Raw genomic sequence first — 25,401 nt, 5'->3', positions numbered from 1 at the left:
ACTTTGTGCCTGGTAGGTGAAGGCAACTTCCCTCAAACAAAAGGACTTAAGAGTCTGAGAGACTGGACTTTTTCAGTCAGGAAGAGAAAAAAGGTTGAAAGGAGAGCGTAAGGTACGCTTTCTCAGCTGGGGAGAGTGGCTAACATTAGCTGGGATGGAGGTATGTGGAATCCAAGGGGTCAACTGGGAGCAACCTGAACCAGTGAGGGTAACAGTCAAACCCTAAGAGGAAGCTCTACGTCTGCAAGGAACACAGCAACTAGAGGGCAAGCAAGCCAAAACAGAGTAACCTGATTGTAATAGTGGTTTATGATAAGCTGTGAAGACAAGGATTTCTGTATTTTTCACTGATGATTCCTATCACCTAGAATAGAGCCTGGCCACAGCAGGTGACCAAAACGACATGCAGAGCCACTAGATTACCATGCCTTTCCCATTATACACCCCAAATTCCAGAGCCTGGCTATCCACTGAAACAATGGCACACGCCACTACCACAAAGCGCCTGAAGACTGGGGACACAAAAAGGCCTGGGCTCTATAGTGACTGCACAGAGGAAATTCTTAACATTTGTGGCAAGCTGGAGTGGGAGGCCTTCTGTGGTCCGTTTCTTTCTAGTCACCAGTCTGCTAAGTCTAGATCAGAAACTCAATCCTGTTCTACGTCAGAATGTGCAAGTCAGAATGTCCCCAAGCCCTGTTCAGCTGTGGCCTTGAATTTAACACGCACACACACCAGGAAAGGTTAAGGAATTTTCTTTATTTTTTACAAATTAAGACTATGTAGATTTCATATATTTCTGAATCAAAAACACCTTTGTCTTCACAGTATGAGTTAGAGAATGCAGCCTGAGCTGAAACCAAGGAACTAGAAAAGAAAGTGATAATTACAGTGATTACTGTATTAAAAACCTGTTAGGCATTTTCTTTAAAAGTCATTTTTTAGATCTTGTCATTCTTGGCACTGTTTCTAAAGAAAAACTCCTTTATCCCAAGCAAAAAAGCACAAGAGGTGGAGTCTGGCTTCAAGAGATGCAACTCAGATTCTCAGGCCTTGCAGAGAATCAACAAACGTATGGAGAGTGCTACTGGGCATTTAATGGAAAGTCCCTTTATTAAAAGTTCTCAAGCCAGAGGCTGGAGGCAGCAGCTAGGTCAGAGGGCAGCATCCTCTGCAGATGTCAGCCATTCCTGGCAGCACGGCTCCCCAGAAATACACACACCCTGGGGACAAACTGCTTCACAGGACAGCACGATGACATGGTGCACCGCGAACCAGCAGCCATTCAACCTGCGTGCTGCTTGTGAACAGGAGGAACCAAAAATGGTATCCTACTGGCAACAAGTTTTTGATGGCTCAGTCCCGTTCCACGGAAGCCCTGTGAACAGCCAGAAACATAACTGCTCTCCAGGCTGCCTAACCTTCTGTGCCAGCGGCCTGTGGCAGCTCCCTGGGAAAGCTCCAGGGATCCCTATTAGTACTGGCCTCCCACACAATGACCGAGCTGTAGGGAATCATTTATTTTGCAGGTTTGGTCACCTGTCCCTGGATGGAAGGCTGTGGATTCTGGGAACAGGTTGCAGAGACCAAAAACTAAAGTGCATCTGTAAAATGAACTTTTATCTACTGCCCGGAATCTCTGGCCTGACACTACTGGCATCCAGGCGGGAGAAGACAGAAATGCGCTGGACTGCTCTGAATGCGGCCTCCCAAGTCATCACAACCCAGTTCTGCAGCTCTCAACAAAGAACCATTCAGCTAGCAGCATCTCCTCCTACTTCCCTCACTGCCCCAAACAGGCCAACTAGGTTTGTCAGGCAGGATTAGTTTAAACTTACCCCCAGGCTCAACCATTCCCTTCCATATCCTTCCTGTCCTGGGATCTTCAATCAAGGCCAGGGGGGAGAGGCCACTCAACAACTAAGGTGATAAAAAGTAAAGACCGCACATTCAGGAATTTTATGCTCTGTCTTGCCATACAAAACCAGCCTTTTCGTAAATACCTGACAAGAATCAGTCTTTCCTTTGTGCTGAAATCCTCCAGCCCCAGGGATGGAAAAACCTGCAGATTCCCTGAGGGTGAGACCAGGGACAGGGAAAGGGAACACAACAGTCCACATTCCTTTTGAGACAGCAAGACAGAATGTTTGCCAGACCCGCCACCGCCTGGGCAGCTCAGAGGAAGCAAAGCATCCGCCAGAAGCAGCTCTTCATTTTCTTCACAGGGGTTGACAGCAGCTCAGATGTAACGAGCCTGAGGAACAAGAGGACCACCAAGCTCCTCTCCAACGGAGAACACACAGCCCAGTCCTACCAGGAACTGTGCACAAACCAAACGATGCTGAGGAAAGAGCCAAAGCAGCTTGACTGAAAGTTCAGGCGCACCTGGTGAAGCTTGGGTAGAAAGCGGACTCCTGGAGTTCACTCTGCTGTGGGTCCCACTCCTCATCATGGTGACCGGCTGCCCCAGCAGAGGGAGAAGCTAAGATGGGCTGGACAGACAAGGGAGTGGGGAAGAACCCCAGGAATATGAAGCCAAACTCCAAACTATATTTTGCTAATCAGTTTTTTGATCAAAAAATTCAAAATAGAGAAAACCACAAAGTACAAAAGCTTTTCTGATGCTTTTCATTATCACAGAACACACCACCTGCAATGTGTGCGAAGAGGAAATGAGGGGTGGAGGGAGAGGTCAAAATGGGAAAGGCTGCATGGTCATTTCACTTCTTCTCTTTCTTCTTGTCCTAGAAATGGAGAAAAATTACCCAATTAATTTTTGGCACCTGACATTCAACCTAAAACACTCGAGTGAGCCAACACCTGGCTGCCTTTGTTTAGGGAAAGAAAGGGAACAGGACAATAAAAAGGAAGGAGAAATACTCCCTCGGTGTGGTAGGAACTGAATCTTAACCACCTTCCACTGATGGTCCCTCAAGCTGTTGACAGACCTGACGGGAATAAAAGTTAAGCAGATGCTCCCACTTCGACCCCAAGAACACTCCTGGTTTACTCATAACCACCACAGCTCCAATCCCAAGCCATGAAGGCTCTAGACTGGCAGTCCACCCTAGAACAACTACACAAGAGGCCGAGATCAACTTTCCATTAGCCCAAGAAGTGTAAACCCCGGGCACAAACCAAACCCAGAAATAATCCGGCCCAGTGAACTCTTCATCCCATCCTAGTGGACGCCAAGTTGATTGCTTTGGCTGAAACCTGCTTGGAGCTCTGTCTAGTCATGGCACAGGTGAGACCGAGAGCCACCAATCCCACCTCCTCACCGGCTTCCACCGCCACCACACGGTCTCCTGTTCCCTAAGAAGGTCTGTGAAAAACCCTCATGGTTTCGTTCGTTGACCTGCTGCTGGAGTAGACTATGTGTGACACTCACTAACCATACACAGAATATTCTCTGGAAACAAGACCAACAAACGAATAAAACCAATCTACTTCTGACACATATTTATAAATGCCAGTATTAAACAAGTCCCCTAGAATATCTTTTCCTGAATCATAACTACCTTCACAGCCTTTAAATTCTTCATATACTAGATTGTTCCTTGCTGCCACTTAAGCCCCTTTCCCTTTTGATACTAATCTTAGGATTTGTTTTCGTTTTTTTTCCCCAATACTTTATTTGACAGACAGAGATCACAAGTAGGCAGAGAAGCAGGCGGCGGGGCGGGGGGGAAGCAAGCTCCCTGCTGAGCAGAGAGCCCGATGTGGGGCTTGATCCCAGGACCCTGAGATCATGACCTGAGCCGAAGGCAGAGGCTTAACCCACTGAGAGACTCAGGCACCCCTGGTTTTTTTTGTTTTTGTTTTTTTTTAAAGTAATCTCTACACCCAACGTGGGGCTTGAATTTATAACCCTAAGATTAAAAGTCATATGGTCCACCAACTGACCCAGCCAGGCAGCCCTTGTTTTTTTTTTTGTTTTTTTTTTTTTAAGATTTTTTTTCTTTTACTTGTTCTTTTTTCATCATGGGCTAAAAAAGACTTCTGGTTCACCTCTTACTTGGTGGCCTGCCTTACGGTTAACCTAGACCTACACACTATGTCAGTTTTCAAACCTGCAGTCTACACAGATGCTAAGTTCAGGTGCCATTCTCTCATCCTCAGGAGCAGGTGGACTAACCTTCTCATTCATAGCCAGGATCATCATGAGTTTTCTGAAGAGAGTAATGAAATCTAAGAAGAGGTCAACGCAGTGCCTGAAATAGAAAACCAGATTACCAACTGGCTCGTCCCACCTTCCTTTTCCACAGCCCACGGAGCAGCAGAGCATAAAAATCCCTCTTCCACCCTATGAGAGAGCTTCACCAATACTCCAACACCCACTAAGTAAACCTCTGAGGTCCGAGATTCTTTTGAAATCAACAAAGCCATCAGCCCTGGTAAAAGCAAGGCTGAGCTTTTAGACTCTGCAGGGGCCCGGACTACCATTAACTAGTTAGGAGGCTCAGAGATTACATTTTTTAAAAGTTACATACGAAAAAGAATGTGTATCTTTCATTATTAAAGGTTTAAAGAATATAAAAATACAGAGTAAAAAGGGAAAGATCCTTTCCCTCTCTCATGACTAGAGATAACTACTATTAAAAGTAAGGATAATTAAATGTGTCTTAGTTCAATTTTAAAAAAGAGCTGATGTCTTTCAGGAATTGAGGGAGACTATGCTATTTGGTTCCCATCCAAAACCATGGGCATCCTACCATATATGCTTCCAAAGGCTGGCCATGAAGTCCAGCCAGCACCATCCAGTCCATTCTCAGCCCTCCCGACAGCCACATAAAGGGAGGTGGTAAAGACCAGTTTTCACTCACCAGATGTAATCCTTATCTCCATTTTCAGCCTTTTCAATAATGAGTTGAGTATCAAAAAGGACAAAGCCACACATGACCACCAGCCCCACATACAGGTTTGCCTAGTAAGAGGAGAATGAAATGAGGTTACCATGTGGAAGACACCACAGAGGGGAAAAAGCCAGCTGTGCCTCTTTTTGGCTCCTGGTTGTTTGAAAGCATGACAAATGCTAACCCTACTGGCATTAACGTTCTTGGGAACAGAAGCCTATGGTAAAGACCACATTGCTTCCCTAGGCACAACTCTGCACTGCCAACAAAAGTGAGCATTCTGGAAGATTCTTAGCCACCTTGCTTTAGGGTGGAGCAAGTATAAGATGTGCCAGGCAAATGGCTGCTAGAAAGTTATAGCCAAGTCTCACCTGGAAAAGCCAAATGGATCCAAAGAAAAGGTTCCCCAGGGAAGACAAGAGCATCAGGCTCATGGCTGACATCAAGACACCTGTAAGAGATGACAAAAAGCCATGCTGAGAAAAACAAAAGTGAAGGAAGACAATCCCATTAAAGCCTTTCCTTACTTACCAAGCTTTCCCCGACAAATTAAGGCTTTCAATTTCAAACCAACAATCCCAAGAGAGTAGAAGGTAGGGAAAGAGTCTTAGCACAAATTCTGACTAAAGCAGAGACTCTGATTTCCAATCCACACTTACCTCCCAGAAAGAGGTAGCTCCGGCGCCTGGCATAGAGGGCGCTCAGGGTGAAGCAGGTGAAGATCATTGCTGTGCCCATGAAGGCGGTGGGAAGAATGCTGTGAGAGGAAAACACCATTAGACTGAGGGCTACAGGTCTGCAAAACTATATGGAGGACGTCTATTTGCAACGATAAAGAGACATAAGACGCTACTAGAACACTTACCTGGGGTTGATGGCAATGCACAGCTCCAGAGCAGGGCCCAGGCCAACTCCTAGAAAACAAAAGCCCCAGAACGCAGTATTACTGTCAACTCCTAAAAAGGACCCTCGTCCAAAAGCTGACCATCAAATGCACAGGCATGCCCCCGCTCCTAAAAAACCAAAACATATACACTGAAATAACTAAATCTCCACTCCTCTATCTGCCTTGTTTTCCAGAGAACATACACTTGACTGAATTATTTGTTTACAGACAGAGCTACAAAGCTGTTCTCTGAGCTGAAAATCATGCATGGCCCAGGATGGATACACATTAGGAAAAAGAAAGCAGGCAAGTCAAACATTTTTGAGCAAAGCTGTAAGGCTGCATACTCCAAAGAGGAATGATGTGAGACCATAATGTGGGCCAGATCAGGAATTAGAACAGAAGGATCAAGAGCAAACCAGTGCCTTGTGGCCAGCCTTTTGTAGAAAAGGCCCGAGTGGTTTTGCAGGTGGACGCTTGCCAAGGAGGGTGCAGTGGCAACCTGTTCCAGCCCCAGCATTTCCTCTACTCTTGCTACTCTCTCCTTCTGCTAATTCCACCCCTTAAAGCCTTCAAAAACTAGCTTTCCGTATTTAAAAAATCTTCATCTCCAAATCCCTTCCTTTCTATTTCAACACTACATAGATGAGACACACTCAAAATGAGCTGTACTAAGTCAAATGCTGCTCTGCAAGTATTTTTACTCTGTAGCTTGAGTCCTGTTTTCCTCAACGATAATTCTAGAAGGGTGGTGCTTTTTAATTCTTTTCCTGAGAATCAGCAAAGTGCTCTGCTGGATGGATTTCAATGTATGGCTTTAATTAACTGCCCACAAAGTTGAGAATAAATTCTCACAGGAGTGAGTTGCAGTGTGAGTCCAACTAAGTTAGAGTTTCAGGTCTAGCCCCACGTCGACCATTAACAAGTTATGCTACCTAAGCTCTTGAACCTCATTCATTCAAGAACACAAATGCTTATTTTTGGATACAAAGGTAGAAGTCACAGTCACTAGTCCTAAAGAGAAAATCCCCTGGGCGGAAAAGATGCACCTCTATGAGGTGAGAAAGCAATACCAGGCAAAATACACTCAAATACAAGACTGATTATGATTAGCACAGTGTGCCAGTTGGAGTGAATCAGAATACATACAAATCTGGGGCCCTAAAGAGATGCTAGATACAGTACCCCCTCCCACCCCAAATCAGCCCAATTTCTAACATACCTGTAAGGAAAGCAAATCCAGCAAGAAGTCCCAGTCTTTTTTGCTCGGTTTCATGGCTATGAGGCGTTGTCATCAGCCAGATCATCAACCCCAGAGAGCCCAAGGCAGAGAGCAGGCCAGCCTGTCAAATCCAGAGTTAATAATGAAGTACTGGAAATACCAAATTTATTCTGTAGACCTTACTGGGATCAAATATTCATCTGAACTTCCCAATATTTCCCTCTAACCTGGAGGTAGTGGAAAGGCAGAGAGGGCTAAAGAGAAACTAGAAGTCCTGCAGGACAGGGCTGGGACAACTGTGGTGGATACTAGAGGCTCTTCTTCTTCTTTTTTTTTTTTTTTAAGATTTTTAAAATTTATTTATTTATCTGACAGAGATCACAAGTAGGCAGAGGCAGGCAGAGAAAGAGAGGGAAGCAGGCTCCCTGCTGAGCAGAGAGCCCGATGCGGGACTCGATCCCAGGACCCTGAGATCATGACCTGAGCCGAAGGCAGAGGCTTTAACCCACTGAGCCACGCAGGCGCCCCTAGAGGCTCTTCTGACCCAGGTAGTCCATCAGCCACAACTTCCCAAGTCAAACTACAAATCTTGCCCAAGAAAAAGATGAATCAAAGTGACAAGTGTTTGAAGCACTTTCTAATCTGTAGGACAAGTAGGAACGATCCCTTTTTGATCACTTTAAAACACACACACAAGGGGCGCCTGGGTGGCTCAGTGGATTAAGCCGCTGCCTTCGGCTCAGGTCATGATCTCAGGGTCCTGGGATCGAGTCCCGCATCGGGCTCTCTGCTTGTCGGGGAGCCTGCTTCCCTCTCTCTTTCTGCCTGCCTCTCCATCTACTTGTGATCTCTCTCTGTCAAATAAACAAATAAAATCTTTAAAAAAAAAAAAACAAAAAACACACACACAAATATATATACCCATACAGAGAAAAATGACTGAGAGGCGCTAGAGACTGAATGCTTATGCTCCCCCCAAATTCATGGTTAAATTTTAACCCCCAATGTGCTGATATTTCGAGGTGTGTAGGGGGCGGAGAGGAGGGTCTTTGGAAGGTGATTAGGTCATGAGGGTGCAGCCTTCGTTAGTGTCCTTACAACAGAGATCCTAGAGCTCCCTTGCCCCTTCTGTGAAGATGCAGTGAGAAGACAGGCATTTACACGGGAAGCAGAACCTCCCCATACAACGAATCTGCTGGTGCCATAACCTTGGACATCCAGCCTCCCAAACTGTGATAAACATTTGCTGTTTAAGCTACTCAGCCTAGGTGTTCTGTTAAAGCAGCCTCAATGGACTGAGGCAGAGTAAGAATCAAAATGTTAGGTTATGTCCGGGTGTTTTTATTTCCTTCTCATCACTAGTCTGTTTTCTAAATGCTTTACAATGAACGTGCATTAGTTTTCTAAGAGAAAAAAAAAATTTTTTTAAAGATTTTATTTGTTTATTTGACAGAAAGCAAGACAAGAGAGCACAAGCAGGGGGAATGGCAGAGGGAGAGAGAGAAGCAGGCTCCCCGCCAAGCAGGAAGCCCGATGCAGGGCTTGATCCCAGGATCCTGGGATCACGACCTGAGCCGGAGGCAGACGCTTAATGACTGAGTCAGCCAGGAGCCCCAGGAAAAATATTCTCTAAAAAAAGAAAGAAGAAGAAGGAGGAAGTAGGAAAAGCTATAGGCAATTAGAAAGAGAAGAAAATCATGAAGGAGGTATGTACATACTGAAGTTCCTTCCTTCCTTTAAAAGCACAGCTGGTCTTCATTTCTCACAGTTATGGTCTATAAAGTTACTGTGAATAATGAATTAATAATACTGAACAACTGCTCCTGAGAAAAATAAAGATTTAAATTCTCACATACCTCTGCTTACATTTTATTCAACTGAAAAATACATGTTTTATGTGTGTTTATGTTTCAGGACACTTTATTTGATATATATTGTTGGTTCACCAACCTGTAACTCATGACCAACACACCATAAACTCAAGCCTGAACAAAGCTTACCTAATACACATATTTTCTCTATAAGACACATCACAGTCTCAATGTACTTTTTTTCTTTTTTTAAAGATTTTATTTATTTATTTGACAGACAGAGATCACAAGTAGGCAGAGAGGCAGGCAGAGAGAGAGGAAGGGAAGCAGGCTCCCCACCGAGCAGAGCTTGATCCTAGGATCCTGAGATCATGACCTGAGCTGAAGGCAGAGGCTTTAACCCACTGAGTCACCCAGGCGCTCCTCAGTGTACTTTTTTTTTTTGCGCACTCAGGAACACTAGACAGCACTCTAGCACTATGCCTGGGGTCCATTTTAAATAAAGACATCACCACCAAAATCACAAAAATGCAAAAAATGTAGCACTACATAGACCATGAAAAAGATCCTTGTTTATACTACAAGAGCTTGAAGCAGGACAGTGTGGCACCTTGTTCAACCTCAGCTGGAACAAGGCTGTATACAACTCAAAGTTTTTGCCATTCTGCTTAGGACTGCGAATGTCTGCAAAAGCACCGTAGGTACTGACTTTAGGGTTACAAACAGATTTTAGCAAGTAGCTAAATTCATAAACATAGAATCCATAAAAAATGATGATAACTGCATTTTACTACATTGCTTAAAAACAAAACAACAAAACGAAACCAAAACACACACACAAAAAAACCCCCCGAAAACAAAGAACACCCACAACCAGAAACCAAAATGGCCACTCTTGCCTAGAAATTGGAGTATGTTTTAGTCTAACCTCCAGGGATCAAAGTCTTATTCTCTAAGTATCTAGAGTAATTTTTCATACAACCCTGCCAGGAGATGCCTGAGCACAGGGACAGTCCTCAGTATTGCAAATGCCAACACAGACACACTCTCTGCACTTACACTAAAAAGGACATTTGCAAAGGCCAAGTCGTGGTTAGTGGGAACTTCAAACTTTCTGATTATTCATCAACTGTCCTTTTTATTCCTACTGGCCAACTGAAGGTCTCTTTCAACACAGGAAGGTGAGCTACTGAAGGTTCTCATGCAACCATGCAGATGTAAGTGCATCAGCAAATAAAATTAAGTCAAATCCCTGAAGGTCTCGACCCTGCCTCTCCTGATAATCGTACACTCAGTGGTCTGTATCTAAGAACCCCATAATCACAAGCAAATAGAGAAGGGAGGAAAAGATAAAAAGGCTACTGTGCAAACCCCAGCACACACACCATGCCACAACTTAAAGGGCTGGGGTCTTACGTATTGCCTGCACACCATTCAGTGTCCAGGTTAAGACATTGTTTTCAGCACCTAGAGAGGGCATATCTACCAGAAAATTTAAATGGCTCCGCATGTCCATAGTTACCAGCTGGCTCTGGCTGAGTTCAGATCACAAACTATAGAAAAGGATTATGAAGAGGTACAGGCTTGCACCACCCTGCTGCGCTAGTTTCTACATTTACTAAATTTATGCCACATACATTTGCCATCTACATTTACTAAATTTACTAAATTTATGCCACAGCAACACTACGAGAGAAAGTGCTCTTACCTGAAGGAAGTGAGTGACCACGTGGACATAGGCCCCCGCGGCCGCCACAAACATACAGAGGGCAAAACTGGCATAGACCTTCTTCAGGTGCTGCTGTGTCGATGGGGTTCTGGGAAAGAATGTTAGTAACAGCCATTATTCTAGGACCAATTTCATTTTTAAGCTAATAATCATTTCCCTCTCTTCTTCCCAGGGAGTATGTATAAGTTATAATCTAAAAAAAAGAATGCCTTGAATATAGATGAATTGAGAATCTTAAATGCTGGGTAGGAGCCAAAGGTCCCAAATTATGAATAATAAGTACCCAAACTAGAATATCTAAATGGTTTCTCAGTGACTACAGGCAGCCTTTAGAATCTAGGTGCTTTTTGGGGCGCCTGGGTGGCTCAGTGGGTTAAGTCGCTGCCTTCGGCTCAGGTCATGATCCCAGGGTCCTGGGATCGAGCCCCGCATCGGGCTCTTTGCTCAGCAGGGAGCCTGCTTTCTCCTCTCTCTCTGCCTGCCTCTCTGCCTACTTGTGATCTCTCTCTGTCAAATAAATAAATAAAATCTTTAAAAAAAAAAAAAAAAGAATCTAGGTGCTTTTATTAGATTCTCTGGATTCTAACAAAGTTAATATGGTAGTTAATACATATAAAAACTAATAAACTAGGAAAAAGAACAAGATATGAAAGGAAATATAATAAAGTCAAGATCATAACACTTACATGTGGGAAAATTTTAAGAGTGCATCAAAGTTGATCTTCCGATCAAATATGTTCATGATGCCAGAGTCTGTGGGACACAGCCACCGCTCTGCAGAATTAAGGATAAAAAGAAGGTTATTTTACAGATACAAGGACATACAAAATAACATAAACAACTTTCTCATGAAAAACAGCAACCTCCAAGTTTGGAAAATTAAAGTTACCTAAGTTACCTAAAGTTACCTAAAGTTACCTGACGCAGCCATTTTCATTTTTATGCATTTCCTTCTAGGATACATTTGCAATTATACTCCACCATTTTAAAGGACACAGAAGAAATGAAGCCGTCTTCTTCTCATGAACTATTTTCTTTCTTTTTTTTTTTTTTTTAAGATTTTATTTATTTATTTGACAGAGAGAGATCACAAGTAGATGGAGAGGCAGGCAGAGAGAGAGAGAGAGAGAGAGAGAGAAGCAGACTCCCTGCTGAGCAGAGAGCCCGATGCGGGACTAGATCCCAGGACCCTGAGATCATGACCTGAGCCGAAGGCAGCGGCCCAACCCACGGAGCCACCTAAGCGTCCCTCACGAACTATTTTCTTACTACCATTTGATTTCTATTCCTTCAGAAAGTAACTGTCCCTTTAATAGATAGTTTCTTCCCTTGAGAAATTACCAGTTAGGAGTTAGTTAAAGGAACCCAGTGATTGGAACATAAGGTGATATTTATTTTTATTCTATTTTTTTTTTAAAGATTTTATTTATTTATTTGACAGACAGAGATCACAAGTAGGCAGAGAGGCAGGCAGAGAGAGAGATAGAGGGAAGCAGGCTCCCTGCTGAGCAGAGAGCCCGATGCGGGACTCGATCCCAGGACCCTGAGATCATGACCTATTTTTTGACGGAAGGGAGAGGATGAGGAAGAGGGAGAAAGAGAATCTGCAGCCTCCATCCTGAGATCAAGACCTGAGCCAAAATTAAGACTGGAACTTAATTAAGCACCCCTACAACATAAAGCAACTTTATGTCACTGTATCGAGATGCTACGGAATTCTCTCAGCAAAGACAAAGAACCTTAAAAGGGGATGGAGGGGGGAGGGAGGAAAGAAGGAGCTGGGCCTGGTACTAGGTCCTGAGTTTAATTTTTTTTTTTAATTTTTTAATAGATTTTACTTATTTATTTGACAGAGAGAGAGAGAATGAGCAGGGGGTGCAGCAGAGAGAGAGGGAGAAATATGCCCCCTGCCGAGCAAGGACCACTCCCCACCCCACCTCCACCAACGTGAGGATCCCAGAACCCTGGGATCATGACGAAGGCAGGCACTTAACCGCTTAAGTGACTGAACCACCCATGCGTGCCAGGTCTTGAATTTTAAATATATGCATGTAGAAACTTTCCATCCAACGCATATTAAAACTGAACTGAAAGGGATTTACAATTTAAAAAAAAGAAAAGTTCCTCTGTGAAAAAGTAATTTGTGCAGAAATGAATTTTTTTAGATAATTTCATAAACTTTACCACAGAAGAGTTGGAATAGTACAAAGAATTCCTAGAAACTCTTTACCCAAATTTTCTGTTAATATTTCACCATAGGTGCTTTATCCCCTCTCTATGTAACAGTATATAGAGACTAAAATATTTTTCTCCCAACCTTACAGCACCCCTAAGTATTTGTGTGTACACCTGAAAACCATAATCAAAACCAGGAAATTAACACTGACACAATACTATTATCTGATATACACACCCTATTCAGATCTTGCCAACTGTCCCAATATGTCACAGAAAGGAGGTTTTTAACTGAACTATACCCAGGTTACATGCCATCAATACCATCAAGTTGAGATCTTAAATTTTGTTCCCTCCTCTACTGCACATGCAATCCTAAAAAAACAAAAACAAACAAAAAAACCCACACTCAATCTATAGATTTTAAAAAAAAACCAAAAAACCTAATCAAGAATTTTCATCTTTCCTAAATACCAATCTTCTGCAATCACCCAGATTCTTATTAGACCCATAATGCCTATTCATTTCAAATTGACCAAAAAACGGGAACGGGGTGATATCAAAACACAAAGCTAAGTTATGAGCACCTAGCTATCCTAATGAGCACCTAGCCCAATACTCAGCAAAACTAATCTGGGCAATAAAAGTTACAATCCCAAAATGACTCCTAAGAAATCCTGCGCCAGTGGAAAGATGCCAATCTTTTGGTTCACACACATCATTACCATTTGTTTCCTGAGGCTCGCTCTCTCACAAATGCAACCTTTACAATGGCTAGCTTGCTCTCTCTTGATTTCCTTTTTCCCTTCCCACTAATATCCTACTCACCTCAATTTTTTTTATTAGTTCTGTTCTTAAGGATGGATACAGTGAGAAGCTGCAGAATGTAAGCTGCTCACTCCTCTAAGTCACAGGGCTCCCGGCCCTCCTGATCTAGATGGTGCAATTATTGCAGTCTGTTGCAGGACCGACCAGTCTTTCATAACCATGATGAACTCACATCCTCTAGAGAGCGCACTTACAGGATGGCAGAATCCAGCACCTGGGAAGTGTCTTTGTTCAAGGCTTCCATTAACACCCTTAATGACATCCCTAGACAGAACTTGCAACAATTCTGAAGCAACCTTCAGAGCCAAGTTTCTCAGTATTCACAACAACAACACTGAAGCACCTCTTGCTTCCAATTTCAAGAGTTAAAAAAAAAAAACAAAAGGATTGGGGAGGGGGATTATGAATGGGTTTAGCAGTGTAAATCCTCAAATACCCAGGGGACTGTTAGTCAGAAAGGGGCAACACGCTGAAACCAGACCCCACTGTGTGGAAACAGTGGGAGGGAATAATGTCAGAAAGTCCTCTTTCCCAGTTTGCTCTCTGGCATTTCCCAGGGGGTACTGCCTCTTAAAACTGCTGATGGAGGGGCGCCTGGGTGGCTTAGTGGGTTAAAGCCTCTGCCTTCAGCTCGAGTCGTGATCTCAGGGTCCTGAGATCAAACCCCAGGTAGAGCTCTCTGCTGAGCAAGGAGCCTGCTTCCTCCTCTCTCTCTGCCTACTTGTGATCTCTGTCAAATAAATAAATAAAATCTTTAAAAAAAAAAAAAACAAAAAAAACACTGCTGATGGAAAAACCAAAACTATCAAAAGGTAGTGAGGACAGGAGAGAGTATCAAATAGCAATTTCTCCATGATTTAATATTGCCTTGTGGTATAAAATAAGTAAAAAATAAACCAAATAAAACCAGTTTTCTAACACCAGTACTTGTTCTAAAATTTAAGTGCAATATGTAAGAATCAAATTTTCTAGATACAAAGGCACACAGCAGTTTTTTTTGAGAGTGTGTGCATGTAAACACACAAGTGTTGGGGTAGGGGGAGCACAGAGGGAGAGAAGATTCTAAGCAGGCTCCAAGCTCAGTGTAGAGCCTGATGCAGGGATCAATCCCATGACACTGAACATTATGACCTGAGCCAAAATCAAGAGTCAGATGCTTAACCGAATGAGCCCCCCAAAAGCCCCAAGGCATATAACAATTTTGTAGGGGAAAAACACAATAAAGTATACATTTATTAAATGACATAATATGTACAGGACACAAGTTATTTCAGAACTGTTAAAACATGGGAAGGTGGGCGCCTGGGTGGCTCAGTGGGCTGGGCCTCTGCCTTCAGCTCGGGTCATGATCTCAGGGTCCTGGGATCGAGCCCCGCATCGGGCTCTCTGCTCAGCGAGGAGCCTGCTTCCCATCCTCTCTCTCTGCCTGCCTCTCTGCCTACTTGTGATTTCTCTCTGTCAAATAAATAAATAAAATCTTTAAAAAAAAAAGAAAAAAAAAAAAGAATCAAGGAAATGGGATAGTTCACTCTATGTTCCAAACAGAGAGGAACTACTATACAGATGAGTAAAGAGTCAAAAGGGTTCTTAAAGTTTTGCCAGAGGGATTAAGCTAACCAAGCTTCTATCTTAGCCTCTACTGCTCAACTGAGCCACCCAGGCACCCACAATTTTTTTAAGACTTGATTTATTTATTTGACACAGAGAGAGCATAAGTAGGCAGAGCAGCAAGCAGAGGGAAAGGGAGAAGCAGGCTCTCGGGTGAGCAGGGAGCCTGATGTAGGGCTGGATCCCAGGACCCTGGGATCATAACCTGAGCTGGAGGCAGCCGCTTAATCAACTGAGCCACCCAGGTACCCCAAAACAATCACAATTTTTTAAAAAACCCTTACCTTTGACAGATAAAAGCCTGCTGATTATTGAGCAGCAGGCTGCCTTAATGTATACAATTTAAAAACAAAAGCAGGAAGTCAGGGGCACCTGGGTAGTTCAATTTGTACAGCCTCCAACTCTTGATCTCAGGGTCATGAGTTCAAGACCAATATTAGGTGTGGAGCCTATGTTAAAAAAAAAAGTATTTTTTTTTTAGAAAATACAGCAAGTCAGGGGCACCTGGGTGGCTCAGTGGGTTAAAGCCTCTGCCTTCGGCTCAGGTCACCATCCCAGGGTCCTGGGATCCAGCCCTGTATCAGGCTCTCTGCTCAGCGGGGAGCCTGCTTCCCTTCCTCTCTCTCTGCCTGCCTCTCTGCCAAATAAATAAATAAAATCTTAAAACAAAAAAAGAAATACAGAAAGTCAAAGAAACATTATTCACACATTTAATTAAACATTTAGTTTGTGAATTATATGGTTCCTCATTCCTGTCATAATTCGACCATTTGGAGTCTTCTTCCCACATATCCAGAAGGAACCAACTGATACTTGAGAGAAGAAAAACCCTATATGGTTATTAAAAAGCTTGGGGGGGGTGCGGGAGAGGCAGAATTGTTTTTTTTTTTTTTTTTTGGAAGTTCTTCCTACTGAAAAGCTTTCAGACTCTGTATAACCAAGTATCTAGAATAGTAGGTAAGAGCTTGGCTTGCTGCAAGCTCTTGAATCCTAACTGGTATTTCCTTAGCTGTGTGACCCACACCAAGTTTCTGGCACTTGAACCTCACTGTGCTTTAGTTTCTTCATTTGCAGAGAATAAAATATAATAATCTCTACTTCATAGGGTTGAGATTGATAATACAAATAAAGTGCTTAGAACAGTGCTTCATACAGGGGTGCCTGGGTGGCTCAGCTAGTTAAGCATCTGACTCTTGACTTAGGCTCAGGTCATGATCTCAGGGTTGTGGGATCAAGCCCTGCATCAGGCTCTGTGCCAGGCATGGAATCTGCTTAAGATTCTCTCTGCCCCTACCTCTCCCTCTGCCTATGCCCTTCTTCCCCCCCAGCTACTATCTCATGCATACATGCTTCCTCTCTTAAAAAAAAAAAAAAAGAATAGTGCTTCATACATAAGACTGGCTTCATAAGTTAACTATTGTTGTTACCAGTGTAAATACTCATTACTCTTGTGTCTTCAGTGCATTATTCTCCCCTAGTTTTATAAAATACTTATTGTAGGTCTAATTTTCATATACCCTATATATTAATTTTTTTAAATATTATTTGACCACTAACTCACAGCTAACTATATCCTGAAGGCTTAATATTTACCCAAATAAATAAAATTAAACTGGGGGAGAGGGAAGAGTCTAAGAAACTTATGAACTAGAATTTAAAGGAATTTGATAAATCTTTTTACTAGCTGAAGTTACTTTTGTTTAAATGCCATGTCTCTCCTTGGGCACATTTATACTGCACCTGCTGTCCCACAGGGCACAAGGTGTTTTGAGACACCCTAATAACCACTAAGTGAGAATCCATTGTGAAAGAGAATTTGATGAAGTAAATGGTCATTAGCTTGATGCTTTCCTTGTCATCCCTAAAGGTAGGTCAGTTTGGTTTCAGGAAGTCCAAAGAACTGTTTTGACAGGCCTGGGCTCTGGTGGTCCTAGATATGAACCCTAGATGTCCCAGCCCCTCCCTTAATTTGGGCCCAAACTCCTGGGCTAGCTAGGTTAGCTAGCTAACACTGAATCCCGTCTCTCCACGGTGCTGCCGCAGAACCAAGCCAGTAACTCGAGATGGAATGCCTACAGCCTTCAAAACATTATTGGTTTTTAAAGATTTTATTTATTTATTTGACAGAGAGGGACATAGCAAGAGAGGGAATACAAGCAAGGTGAGTGGAAGTGGGAGAGAAGCAAGCTTCCCGCTGAGCAGGAGCCCCAACGTGGCCCTGGATTCCAAGGACCCTGGCTGGGATCATGACCTGAACTGAAGGAAGATGCTTAACAACTGAGCCACCCAGGGGCCCCAATAAATTATTTTTTTATATTGGGCTTTGACACTACTGAATCTCTCTATAACAAGTGTTTGACAGATTGAATCATAGAGAGGCCCCAGTGTCCTAAATATACTCATTTTCCAGTGTAAGCCAGTAATCCCTCCCTAATAACAACATATTTAGCCCAAGTGAGAGCAAGCATAGATGAAGATAAAGAGCACACCCATTCAATTCTCATTCCTGAAGATCTTTTTAAGTGTTCTGGAATCCAGTTAATTGTGCAGAACCTTGAGAGCAGAGCTTGCATCTGATTCAGCTTCTATCCCCCCATATTTAAGCACAACCAGGAGTCACCAAAGCAAATGCAGACCCCATTACCTAATCAGGAGTGTTGCAACCTCAAATCTACACTTCCCAGCTGGGTCAAAGGGGAACCGATCTTAAGGAGTAACTTGAGTGGCCCTAAAAGCCAATCTCTAGTCTTTCTCTCCGTGGTTTGAACACTGTCTTTGGAAATCAAAAATGTGTTTAATACCAAAGCTACTTCATGAAACTTGGTTAGAAACTCTGGGAGGGTGGGGAGCACCCGTGGCTGAGTTAGTTAAATGTCTTCTTAGTTAAATGCCTTCGGCTCAGGTCGTGATCTCAGGGTAGTGGGACTGAGTCCCACATCTGGCTCCCTGCTCTGCAGGGAGTCTGCTTCTCCCTCTCCCTCTGCCCGTGCTCACTCTCTCAAATAATAAATATATCTTAAAAAAAGAACTCTGGGGGAACAAAACAGGGTGAAGTGGAAGACACTACTAACATCTTCTACAGTCAAGTCAAAGGGGCAAAGGAAAATTTAGCAGACAGAACATCAAGAGAATACTCAGTATTTTCCCAAAGGAGACTAATACCCTTGGGTAGTTTATGAAATAAAGTGAAACTTCAGGTCAGCAGCAGTACTTTCTATAATACGACATTTCTATAAAACTTTACAACTTTTAAAGTGCTTTTATATACACTATCTCCTTTGATCATCACACCAATCCATAAAGAAAGGGCAAAAATGATTAGTCTCACTTTAAAAAGAAAGTTCCAAAAGGCAGTGTTAATAGTGGCAGGAGCACTGGCTTTGGAGTCACAAATCCTACCACTTTCTACCACGTAACTTTGGGAAAATCATTTCACCTAAGGTCATCTGGGCTTTCTTATCTGTATGATAAGGATGATTAAATAACACCAGCTCTACCAAACCTACTGAATGCCAGTAAAAAAAAAAAAAAAATCTGTGGGACAGATAAGAAGTACAGCATAGAGGAAAGCAGTCAACAATATTGTAACAGCCCCATATGGTGGGACCATAGCTACCCCTGCGGTGAGCACAGCATAATGTACAGACTTGTTGAATCACTATGTCCTTCACCTGAAGTAATGGAACACTGTGTCAACTATACCTCAGTTTAAAAAAAAAAAAAAAGAAGAGGAAGAAAGAAAAGCTGTGTGAAATCACTGTGAAGTGCTAAAAAGACATTAGTATCGACTTACCAACACCACAAAATTAAACAGTAGAGCCAGAACCACATTAGGGGCCTTATGACCTCTAACGCCTGGTGCTCTCCCTACTATTATGTCCTATAGTAGAAAAGCAAGTTTTCATGAAGGCAGTTCCAGCCACAGGCCAAGAGAAATTTTAAAAATATTAACACATGCTGATTCTTATTACACTTCTCTGTATTTTTCAGCGCTTCTATGATAAGCTTGAACTATATGCATAACCAGGAAAAAAACAGAAATGCTGACTAATATCTAGACTAATTTCGCCTTTCTTATTCTTAGAAGAGTAAGACTTCAGTCACATCAATAGCAGGGAAAGGAGAGGGGTTCCTGGGTGGCTCAGTCGTTAAGTGTCTGCCTTCAGCTCAGGTCATGATCACAGTGTCCTGGGATCAAGCCCCACACTGGGCTCCCTGCTCAGGGAGAAGCCTGCTTCTTCCTCTGCCCCCCCCCCCCGCCTCCGCTTGTGCTCCCTCTCTCTCTCTCTCTGTGGCAAATAAATAAATAAATATCTTTTAAAAAAAATAGTAGGGAAGGGAGAGAGGAAGAAAAGAGGGTTCACTAAGCCATGTTTCCACAAGATGAATAATGGAAGAAGGAAACTCTGAATACAAATTACAGAGAGTGTTTCTCAAGGATTTCACCACTATGTCCCCACTGGAAGAAAATGGTAGAAAATCTAAGTTACAAACATATTCTTGAAGACAAAACAAGAAATACTGGACAAGAGAAATAAACCACCAAAGAGAATAAACCTAGTAATAATTACAGAAGTAAGTGTTATCTGCAGAAGCCACAAGAACTCGGTTATGCAAGGGGAATACTCTTGCTTGAACTGAATTCTTAAACTACACATTCAACCAGAAGATAAACTAAACCTACATAACAATAAATAACTAGAAAAGTCTATTCACCATTAACTTTCAGCCTTATAATCTTTGTATTTCAGGCACAGTCAGCTCTTGTACTGAGTTACACATTCACAAGTTAACTATTGCTAGAACAGTCTCAAGTTCAAAGAGGTTTTTGTTACTGTTCTTCGGTCAGTGAAAGGCTGAGGGGGTAGGCAATGGGCTGGCACTGAGTAACAATTCCACGCTTGATAAATACACAAAAATACCAAAGCCTACTTACTACCGTAACTCCAACAAGTAGGTCCAAGAAAAAACCGTCCAACGACGCCCTTCCTGTGCTCACTCTGAGAAAGACGCCCACAAGGAGGCTCGGGACCAAGCAAAGCCAAGGCCACCTCACCTGTCCAAAGGTAATCAATCAGACCGGAACGGGGCTGGAAAACCAGGAAGGATCTTCTCACCTCCTGTCTCTGCTTTCGGCTTCCAAGGAACTAAGGAGCTTCGCGTGTCACAGAGGAGTGTGACATCACCCGCCTGGCCGTGACAGGGCAGCCTGCCTGACCAGGCCCTTTGTCCCGGCCCTCGCGGCTCACCCCCAAGGGGCCCAGCCAGAGGGCCCACAGCAGAGAAACAACCAGTCGGGTGAAGCAGGGGTGACCACAAACGCGGGAGGTTTCGCTTTCATTAGCCTCGGAAGGAAGGGGTGGGGGATGTGGCCTGAATTCAAGTAGTCGAGGCTGGGCCAAAGGGCCTCAGCGCCTACTCCTAGAGGGTGGGCGGGGGGAAGGGAAGAAAAGGAACGCAGAGTAGGAGGAAGGAAGACGGACTAACAAGGACCCTTGGCTAGCACTCGCGCTCACAGCGGGAGCCTCGATATCCCCCAAAACCCAGCGGACGCGCCCCAACCCCCCCCCCACCGCCAGCGCTCCGGTACGGTAAGGTTGCGCATGCGCAGTACCAGTTCCCGAGCTTCTCCCCTCCCTGCGCAGTCCAGTCACGGAGCAAGGCCCCATTCCCCGAAGGTGCAGTGCAGTCTGTCCGAAAACCGACACTATTCCCACTCTTGCTCAGACAATAATCGCCAACCCCCTGTCCATTTCTCCCGCCTTAAGCAGTCCCAGCTTCAGACGTACGTTCTTACCAGCCTCCTACGAGCCTACACAGCTCTCCTCACCGGATGTGCTTCTGACTCTCCCAGGGTCCGCTCTAGACTCTTTACCCAAGCGTCTGCCCCTCGAGGGAAGCTCCGCCCCTGCGTTCGGCTTAAGGCCAGTCCTCATTGGCCCCATGCCGCACCTCTGCCTTCCTATTGGATTTACGTGCGTAAACAACGGCCGCTTACTTCAGCACCATTAGCTGATGCTCTTGTCGATCAAGACTCGGGCCACCAACCGGCGTCGTGATAAAAGGTCTCCGCCTCTTCCCCCGTAGTTACGTAGGACCGTGGTCTCAAGCCGCCCCTAGTGGAGAAAGTGAAGAAGGGACAGGCCCCACCCAAGATACCTGGCATGTTACCGAGCCCCCGCGACGCGTGACAGGATAGCGCAACAAAGTCCCGGGATTCTGGTTTTAGCCTTCTCATGGAATGTTAAAGGGAGATAGAGATTCGAATAACGCGTAAAAAAGGCCGATCTACCTTGAATCTAGCGGGCCTGAGGCTTCAGAGCACTTTTGAGTCTCTGCGAATCGTCCGTGAATGCGAGGAGCACATAGCAGTCCCAGTCCTGCACGGGAAACACCGACACCCTCTAGCCCAAGAGGTGGTCTTGGGGCCGCGTTCGGGGCTGTCGGGCTTCCAGGGTCACCTTGCCTGCTTGGAGGAGAAGACAACAACTTCATAGTCACTCCGGCCTGTGGAGTAGGGTGGATGGGAGAGGCAATGAGGGCGGCAACTCGGCAGAACTGCCCAGGCCGCCCGGGAAGAAACTAAACCAAGGGAGATCAAAGGACTGAGCTCCCCAAGAGCTTGTAGGGGCCAAGAAGCACCACGGTGCGAGAACTTCACGTAAGGAGGTGTGAAGCCAATTAAAAAAAAAAAAAAGTTCCTACACTATCAATGTTTTAAATTACTTTTTTACTATTTTACCTAATATCTCTGTAAAAATAGTACAAAATTGACATATGAAGAGGCAAAGAGTATGTAGACCCAAAAAAATGTAGAAAAAGAGAGCTTATAGTGGTTGCCAGATAGTTAAAAATATTTTTGGGGTTTTGTTGCCTTTTTTTTTTCTGAATTGTGTGATGTTTTTCGTTTTGTCAGCATCTTAAAATGGGCAATGCTTCTATTTCTCATTATAAATAAATATTGACTATTATATAACTTCATATTCTATTTCTTTTTTTTTTTTTAAGATTTTATTTATTTGTAAGAGAGCACAAGCAGGGGCAGCAGCAGGTAGAGCAGACAGAGGGAGAAGTAGGCTCCCTGCTGAGCAGGAAGCCTGATGTGAGACTCAATTCCAGGGCTCTGGAATCATGACCTGAGCCAAAGGCAGATGCTTAACCAACACTCAAGCATCCCTCATATTCTATTTCCTGAATACAGCCCCACAATTGCGTATTTTTTAGGCTGCACAGAATACAGATTTACCCCTGCCTCTCATTTTATAGATGAGGAAACAGGCCTCTGACTGAAAAACTTTTGGCAAAGTAAGGGAAGAAATGTAGATTAAGCATTGGATGAATGGAGATGAGATCAGAATCTATCCTCCTAGAAGGATTAGAACAGTTATCCTTTCAGTAAAGAATACAAATGTGCAGGATATGATTCTTGGTACCCAAACTTGGGTATGCAATAAATATACTTCTACTTTCTACAGTACAACCTAATATTTACTCTGAATCTCATTCCATCAGAGTGGGTGAAAATAATTATTGTCTTCCTTAGGGTTTCTCTCCCCACCCCACCCTAATGACTGCTACATTTCTTGGGCTAAAGTGCTTGGGAATGGGGCCTACCTGCTTCTTGGTGGCCAGTCCACACAAGTTGCCGCAGAGGTTTTTAACCTTTATACTAGTGCAGCAGCTCTATTCCATGCCGTAGTTAAGGCATAAGAAACTTTTGTCATGCTAGTGTTGAATTCTCCGCCTAGAAGAATTAAGTTGCTAAGGAATTGTTCTGTTCAGTATTGACCAATAGAGGTTACTCATCCACTGGTGACAGATTATTCATTCCCTTCCAGCTCAGGGTCTCTCATGAAGTTGCAGTCAGCTGTCAGCAGGGGCTGTAGTCATCCAAAGGCTTGAGTGAGGATGGAAGAATTGCTTCCAAGGTAGCTCACTCCTATAGCTGACAGTTAGGTCCTAGCTGTTAACTTGAAGGCTGAGTTCCTCTGCATGTGGGCTCCTCCTTAGGGCTGCTTGAAGGTCCTTATAGCAAGAGAAGTGGCTTCTTCTCTTCCAGAGTGAGAAATCCCAGTAATGAGAATTAGATGGAACCTCTCTTTAAAACTTAGCCTCATAAATCACAGAGCAATCACTTCCTTATAATAACACTCTATTCCCAGGCTCTTGCCCTGGATCCTGTGCCCCAGAGGGCCTCAGTTTTGGAGGGCCTTCCTGTAAATATTCTAGGTGCCCCTTATGTGCCTGGGACCAGCCAGAGCCAGCAGTGCTATTAAGAGGATCCCAGACCAGTCCCTGAAAGAGCCCTGGCCCCACTTTCTCTCCTTCATGGCATTCTCTAATCCCATGTTGCCTGAGAAACTCTGGAACTCCTGTCTATGGGGTCATCCCAAGGCCCTGAGACCACGTCTCAATTTTAACAGGGCGTCCTGATGAACCAACTGCTCTTTCTGGCCAGCACAGTATTCCTTTTGGGGAATCAGGTGAGATTGTCTCTGGGATGGTGCTGATAACCCTATCTGTAGTCACATGGAAGATGAGGTCAGGCCTCTGGGCTACGAACAGAGTTTCCCCAGCCCTTGGATTTGAGTCGTATATGTGGGTCCCTGCCTTGACCCTCTCTTTTCAGTGTTCTGACTGTGGAGCTACTGGTGGTCCATAGTGCCAGAGGACAGTAGAGAGGCACCCGGCATCTTTTCTCTTGTATCACCGCATACCATTGCCCCAATGTCTAATCCACCACTGGCACCCAGGGCAGTAACTCCGTTCCCTCCAAAGGCCCTAGGACACAAATCAGGCAGTCATTTGGGAGCAGCCCCACCTTCTCCTCCAATATCATTTTGAGGTGCTTTTGAGACTGTCACTTCACAGTACCAATAGGCCCTTTCCAATTGATGTCCTCTTTTGTTTCAAAATGATGTGGTGAAAAAAAAAATGATGTGGTGATAAAATGCCCCTCCCATGTCAGTCTTAAGTTGTGCCATATGAGGCATGCACAAATGGCCTCAGCTGTCTTGTTGCACCTGTGGATATCCCCACATATATTCCCTGTTTCTGGTGGTGTATGGAAGATAGGGTTGCGGTCAACATTGAAAGAAATCAGTCTGGAAATGCTATGATTATAGAATACAAGAGAAGACATGGTGGGAATAGGTGTTGGTCTGTGTTTGTGGTATAAAATTCTGAATGAAAATTTAACGTGACCATACAAAAAAATTGTTGTTCAAAATCTCCTCATACTCTGGGTAAGACTTCCATTTGTGATCATCATCAATGGAGCACAGTAATAATTTTTGAGAAAGTCAAGGGCAACATGGTAAGTGATATGGTGTCATATAGTCAGGAGTAAATAAATAGTGTAGAAGAACTACCAAGACAAGAATATATTTATTGGTTCAATATAAAAAGTTTCCAAAGAGCCATGACATCATATTTACAGTATTACTATATCTTCTCCTGGTAGGAGATATAACATTAGCCAGGAATGACATATTTGACAAAGAACATGAAGAACATGGTGGGGGCTAGAAAATAGGTGAAGGGGATTAAAGGGTATAAGCCCGTTTTCCCAATCATCAAGCTGTCATTGTAAAATTGACATGTATTGTTAATATACTTTTGTAAAGTTGTGTGTGTGTATGTGTGTGTTTGTGTGTTAATTTAATAAAACCTTTGAAAGAAAATGACAGTTTCACCTGACTTGCAGCGCTAGGGATGTGTAAGATGATGGGGAGTAAGGTGGGAAGATAGCAATAGGTTCTACATTCCAGAAGTTGGGGAGGAGAATGTGATGGAGTTAAAGAGAGGGAAAGCAGCCTGAATTCCTCAGCCTAGGGCAAGGATGAAGAGGAGAACAGGAAGAGGGGGCAATCTGGGAATGACTTGAGCCCCTTGGTCTAAATTCAACCTTAGGGGAACCACTGTGGTTTCCCAGCAAGTAGAGATAAACATGGCTTCCCTGAAGTCATTTTTTCTGTATCTCACACCTCTCCTTGTCTACTTTTACAGCCTCCATACCTCCTTCTGATCTCAAATGCACCGACCTTCTTCTGCCCAGTGGTTATGAGAATAAGCAGTTCACAGGAATAAGGGACATTAAAATCCACACCATCACTTATAAGTGTGTGAGAGCATTTAATATTCTGTTTAAAATTCAGGAGGAGGCTTTTCACTTCCCAGATCTCATTTGCATATCCATTGACACCTGAAGGACAGGAGTGAAGACAACTGAGTTTTCTTTTTTCCAACCTCAGCATTATGGGCAATTATTACTGAAGACTGGCAGG

At 43.8% G+C, this 25,401-nt stretch overlaps 1 protein-coding gene across 3 annotated transcripts; it reads right to left on the bottom strand.

Moving 5' to 3' along the window:
- Positions 1-739: 739 nt before the first annotated feature.
- Positions 740-21,019, bottom strand: TMBIM6 (transmembrane BAX inhibitor motif containing 6). 3 transcript variants are annotated; one of them, XM_044229288.1, is made up of 10 exons: positions 20,913-21,019; positions 11,191-11,278; positions 10,484-10,592; positions 6,965-7,085; positions 5,722-5,770; positions 5,516-5,613; positions 5,228-5,307; positions 4,827-4,927; positions 4,139-4,214; positions 740-2,744 (listed from the first exon to the last, which is right to left on the bottom strand). In XM_044229288.1, the coding sequence occupies exons 2-10, from the start codon at positions 11,244-11,246 to the stop codon at positions 2,721-2,723; spliced, it is 714 nt and encodes a 237-aa protein (XP_044085223.1). In that variant the 5' UTR covers positions 11,247-11,278; positions 20,913-21,019; the 3' UTR covers positions 740-2,720. The 3 variants fall into 3 exon arrangements, with proteins under 3 accessions (XP_044085223.1, XP_044085224.1, XP_044085225.1); XM_044229289.1 differs by having other exon boundaries at positions 20,905-21,014; XM_044229290.1 differs by lacking the exon at positions 20,913-21,019 and adding an exon at positions 20,052-20,132.
- Positions 21,020-25,401: the final 4,382 nt, after the last annotated feature.

Source organism: Neovison vison, chromosome 12 (assembly GCF_020171115.1).
Source record: "Neovison vison isolate M4711 chromosome 12, ASM_NN_V1, whole genome shotgun sequence".
Lineage (NCBI taxonomy): Eukaryota > Metazoa > Chordata > Mammalia > Carnivora > Mustelidae > Neogale > Neogale vison.
The sequence above is the reverse complement of the archived record's forward strand: the minus strand, read 5'-3'. Positions and strand labels throughout refer to the sequence as shown.

Excerpts from the sequence above, each read along its gene's own strand:
- TMBIM6 (XM_044229288.1), bottom strand. The coding sequence starts at position 11,246 with ATGAACATATTTGATCGGAAGATCAACTTTGATGCACTCTTAAAATTT. Across the intron at positions 5,614-5,721 it reads TGCATTGCCATCAACCCCAG|CATTCTTCCCACCGCCTTCA; the intron begins GTAAGTGTTCTA and ends TTCCTCTCACAG. Across the intron at positions 2,745-4,138 it reads TCCTGGCTATGAATGAGAAG|GACAAGAAGAAAGAGAAGAA; the intron begins GTTAGTCCACCT and ends CTCCATTTCTAG.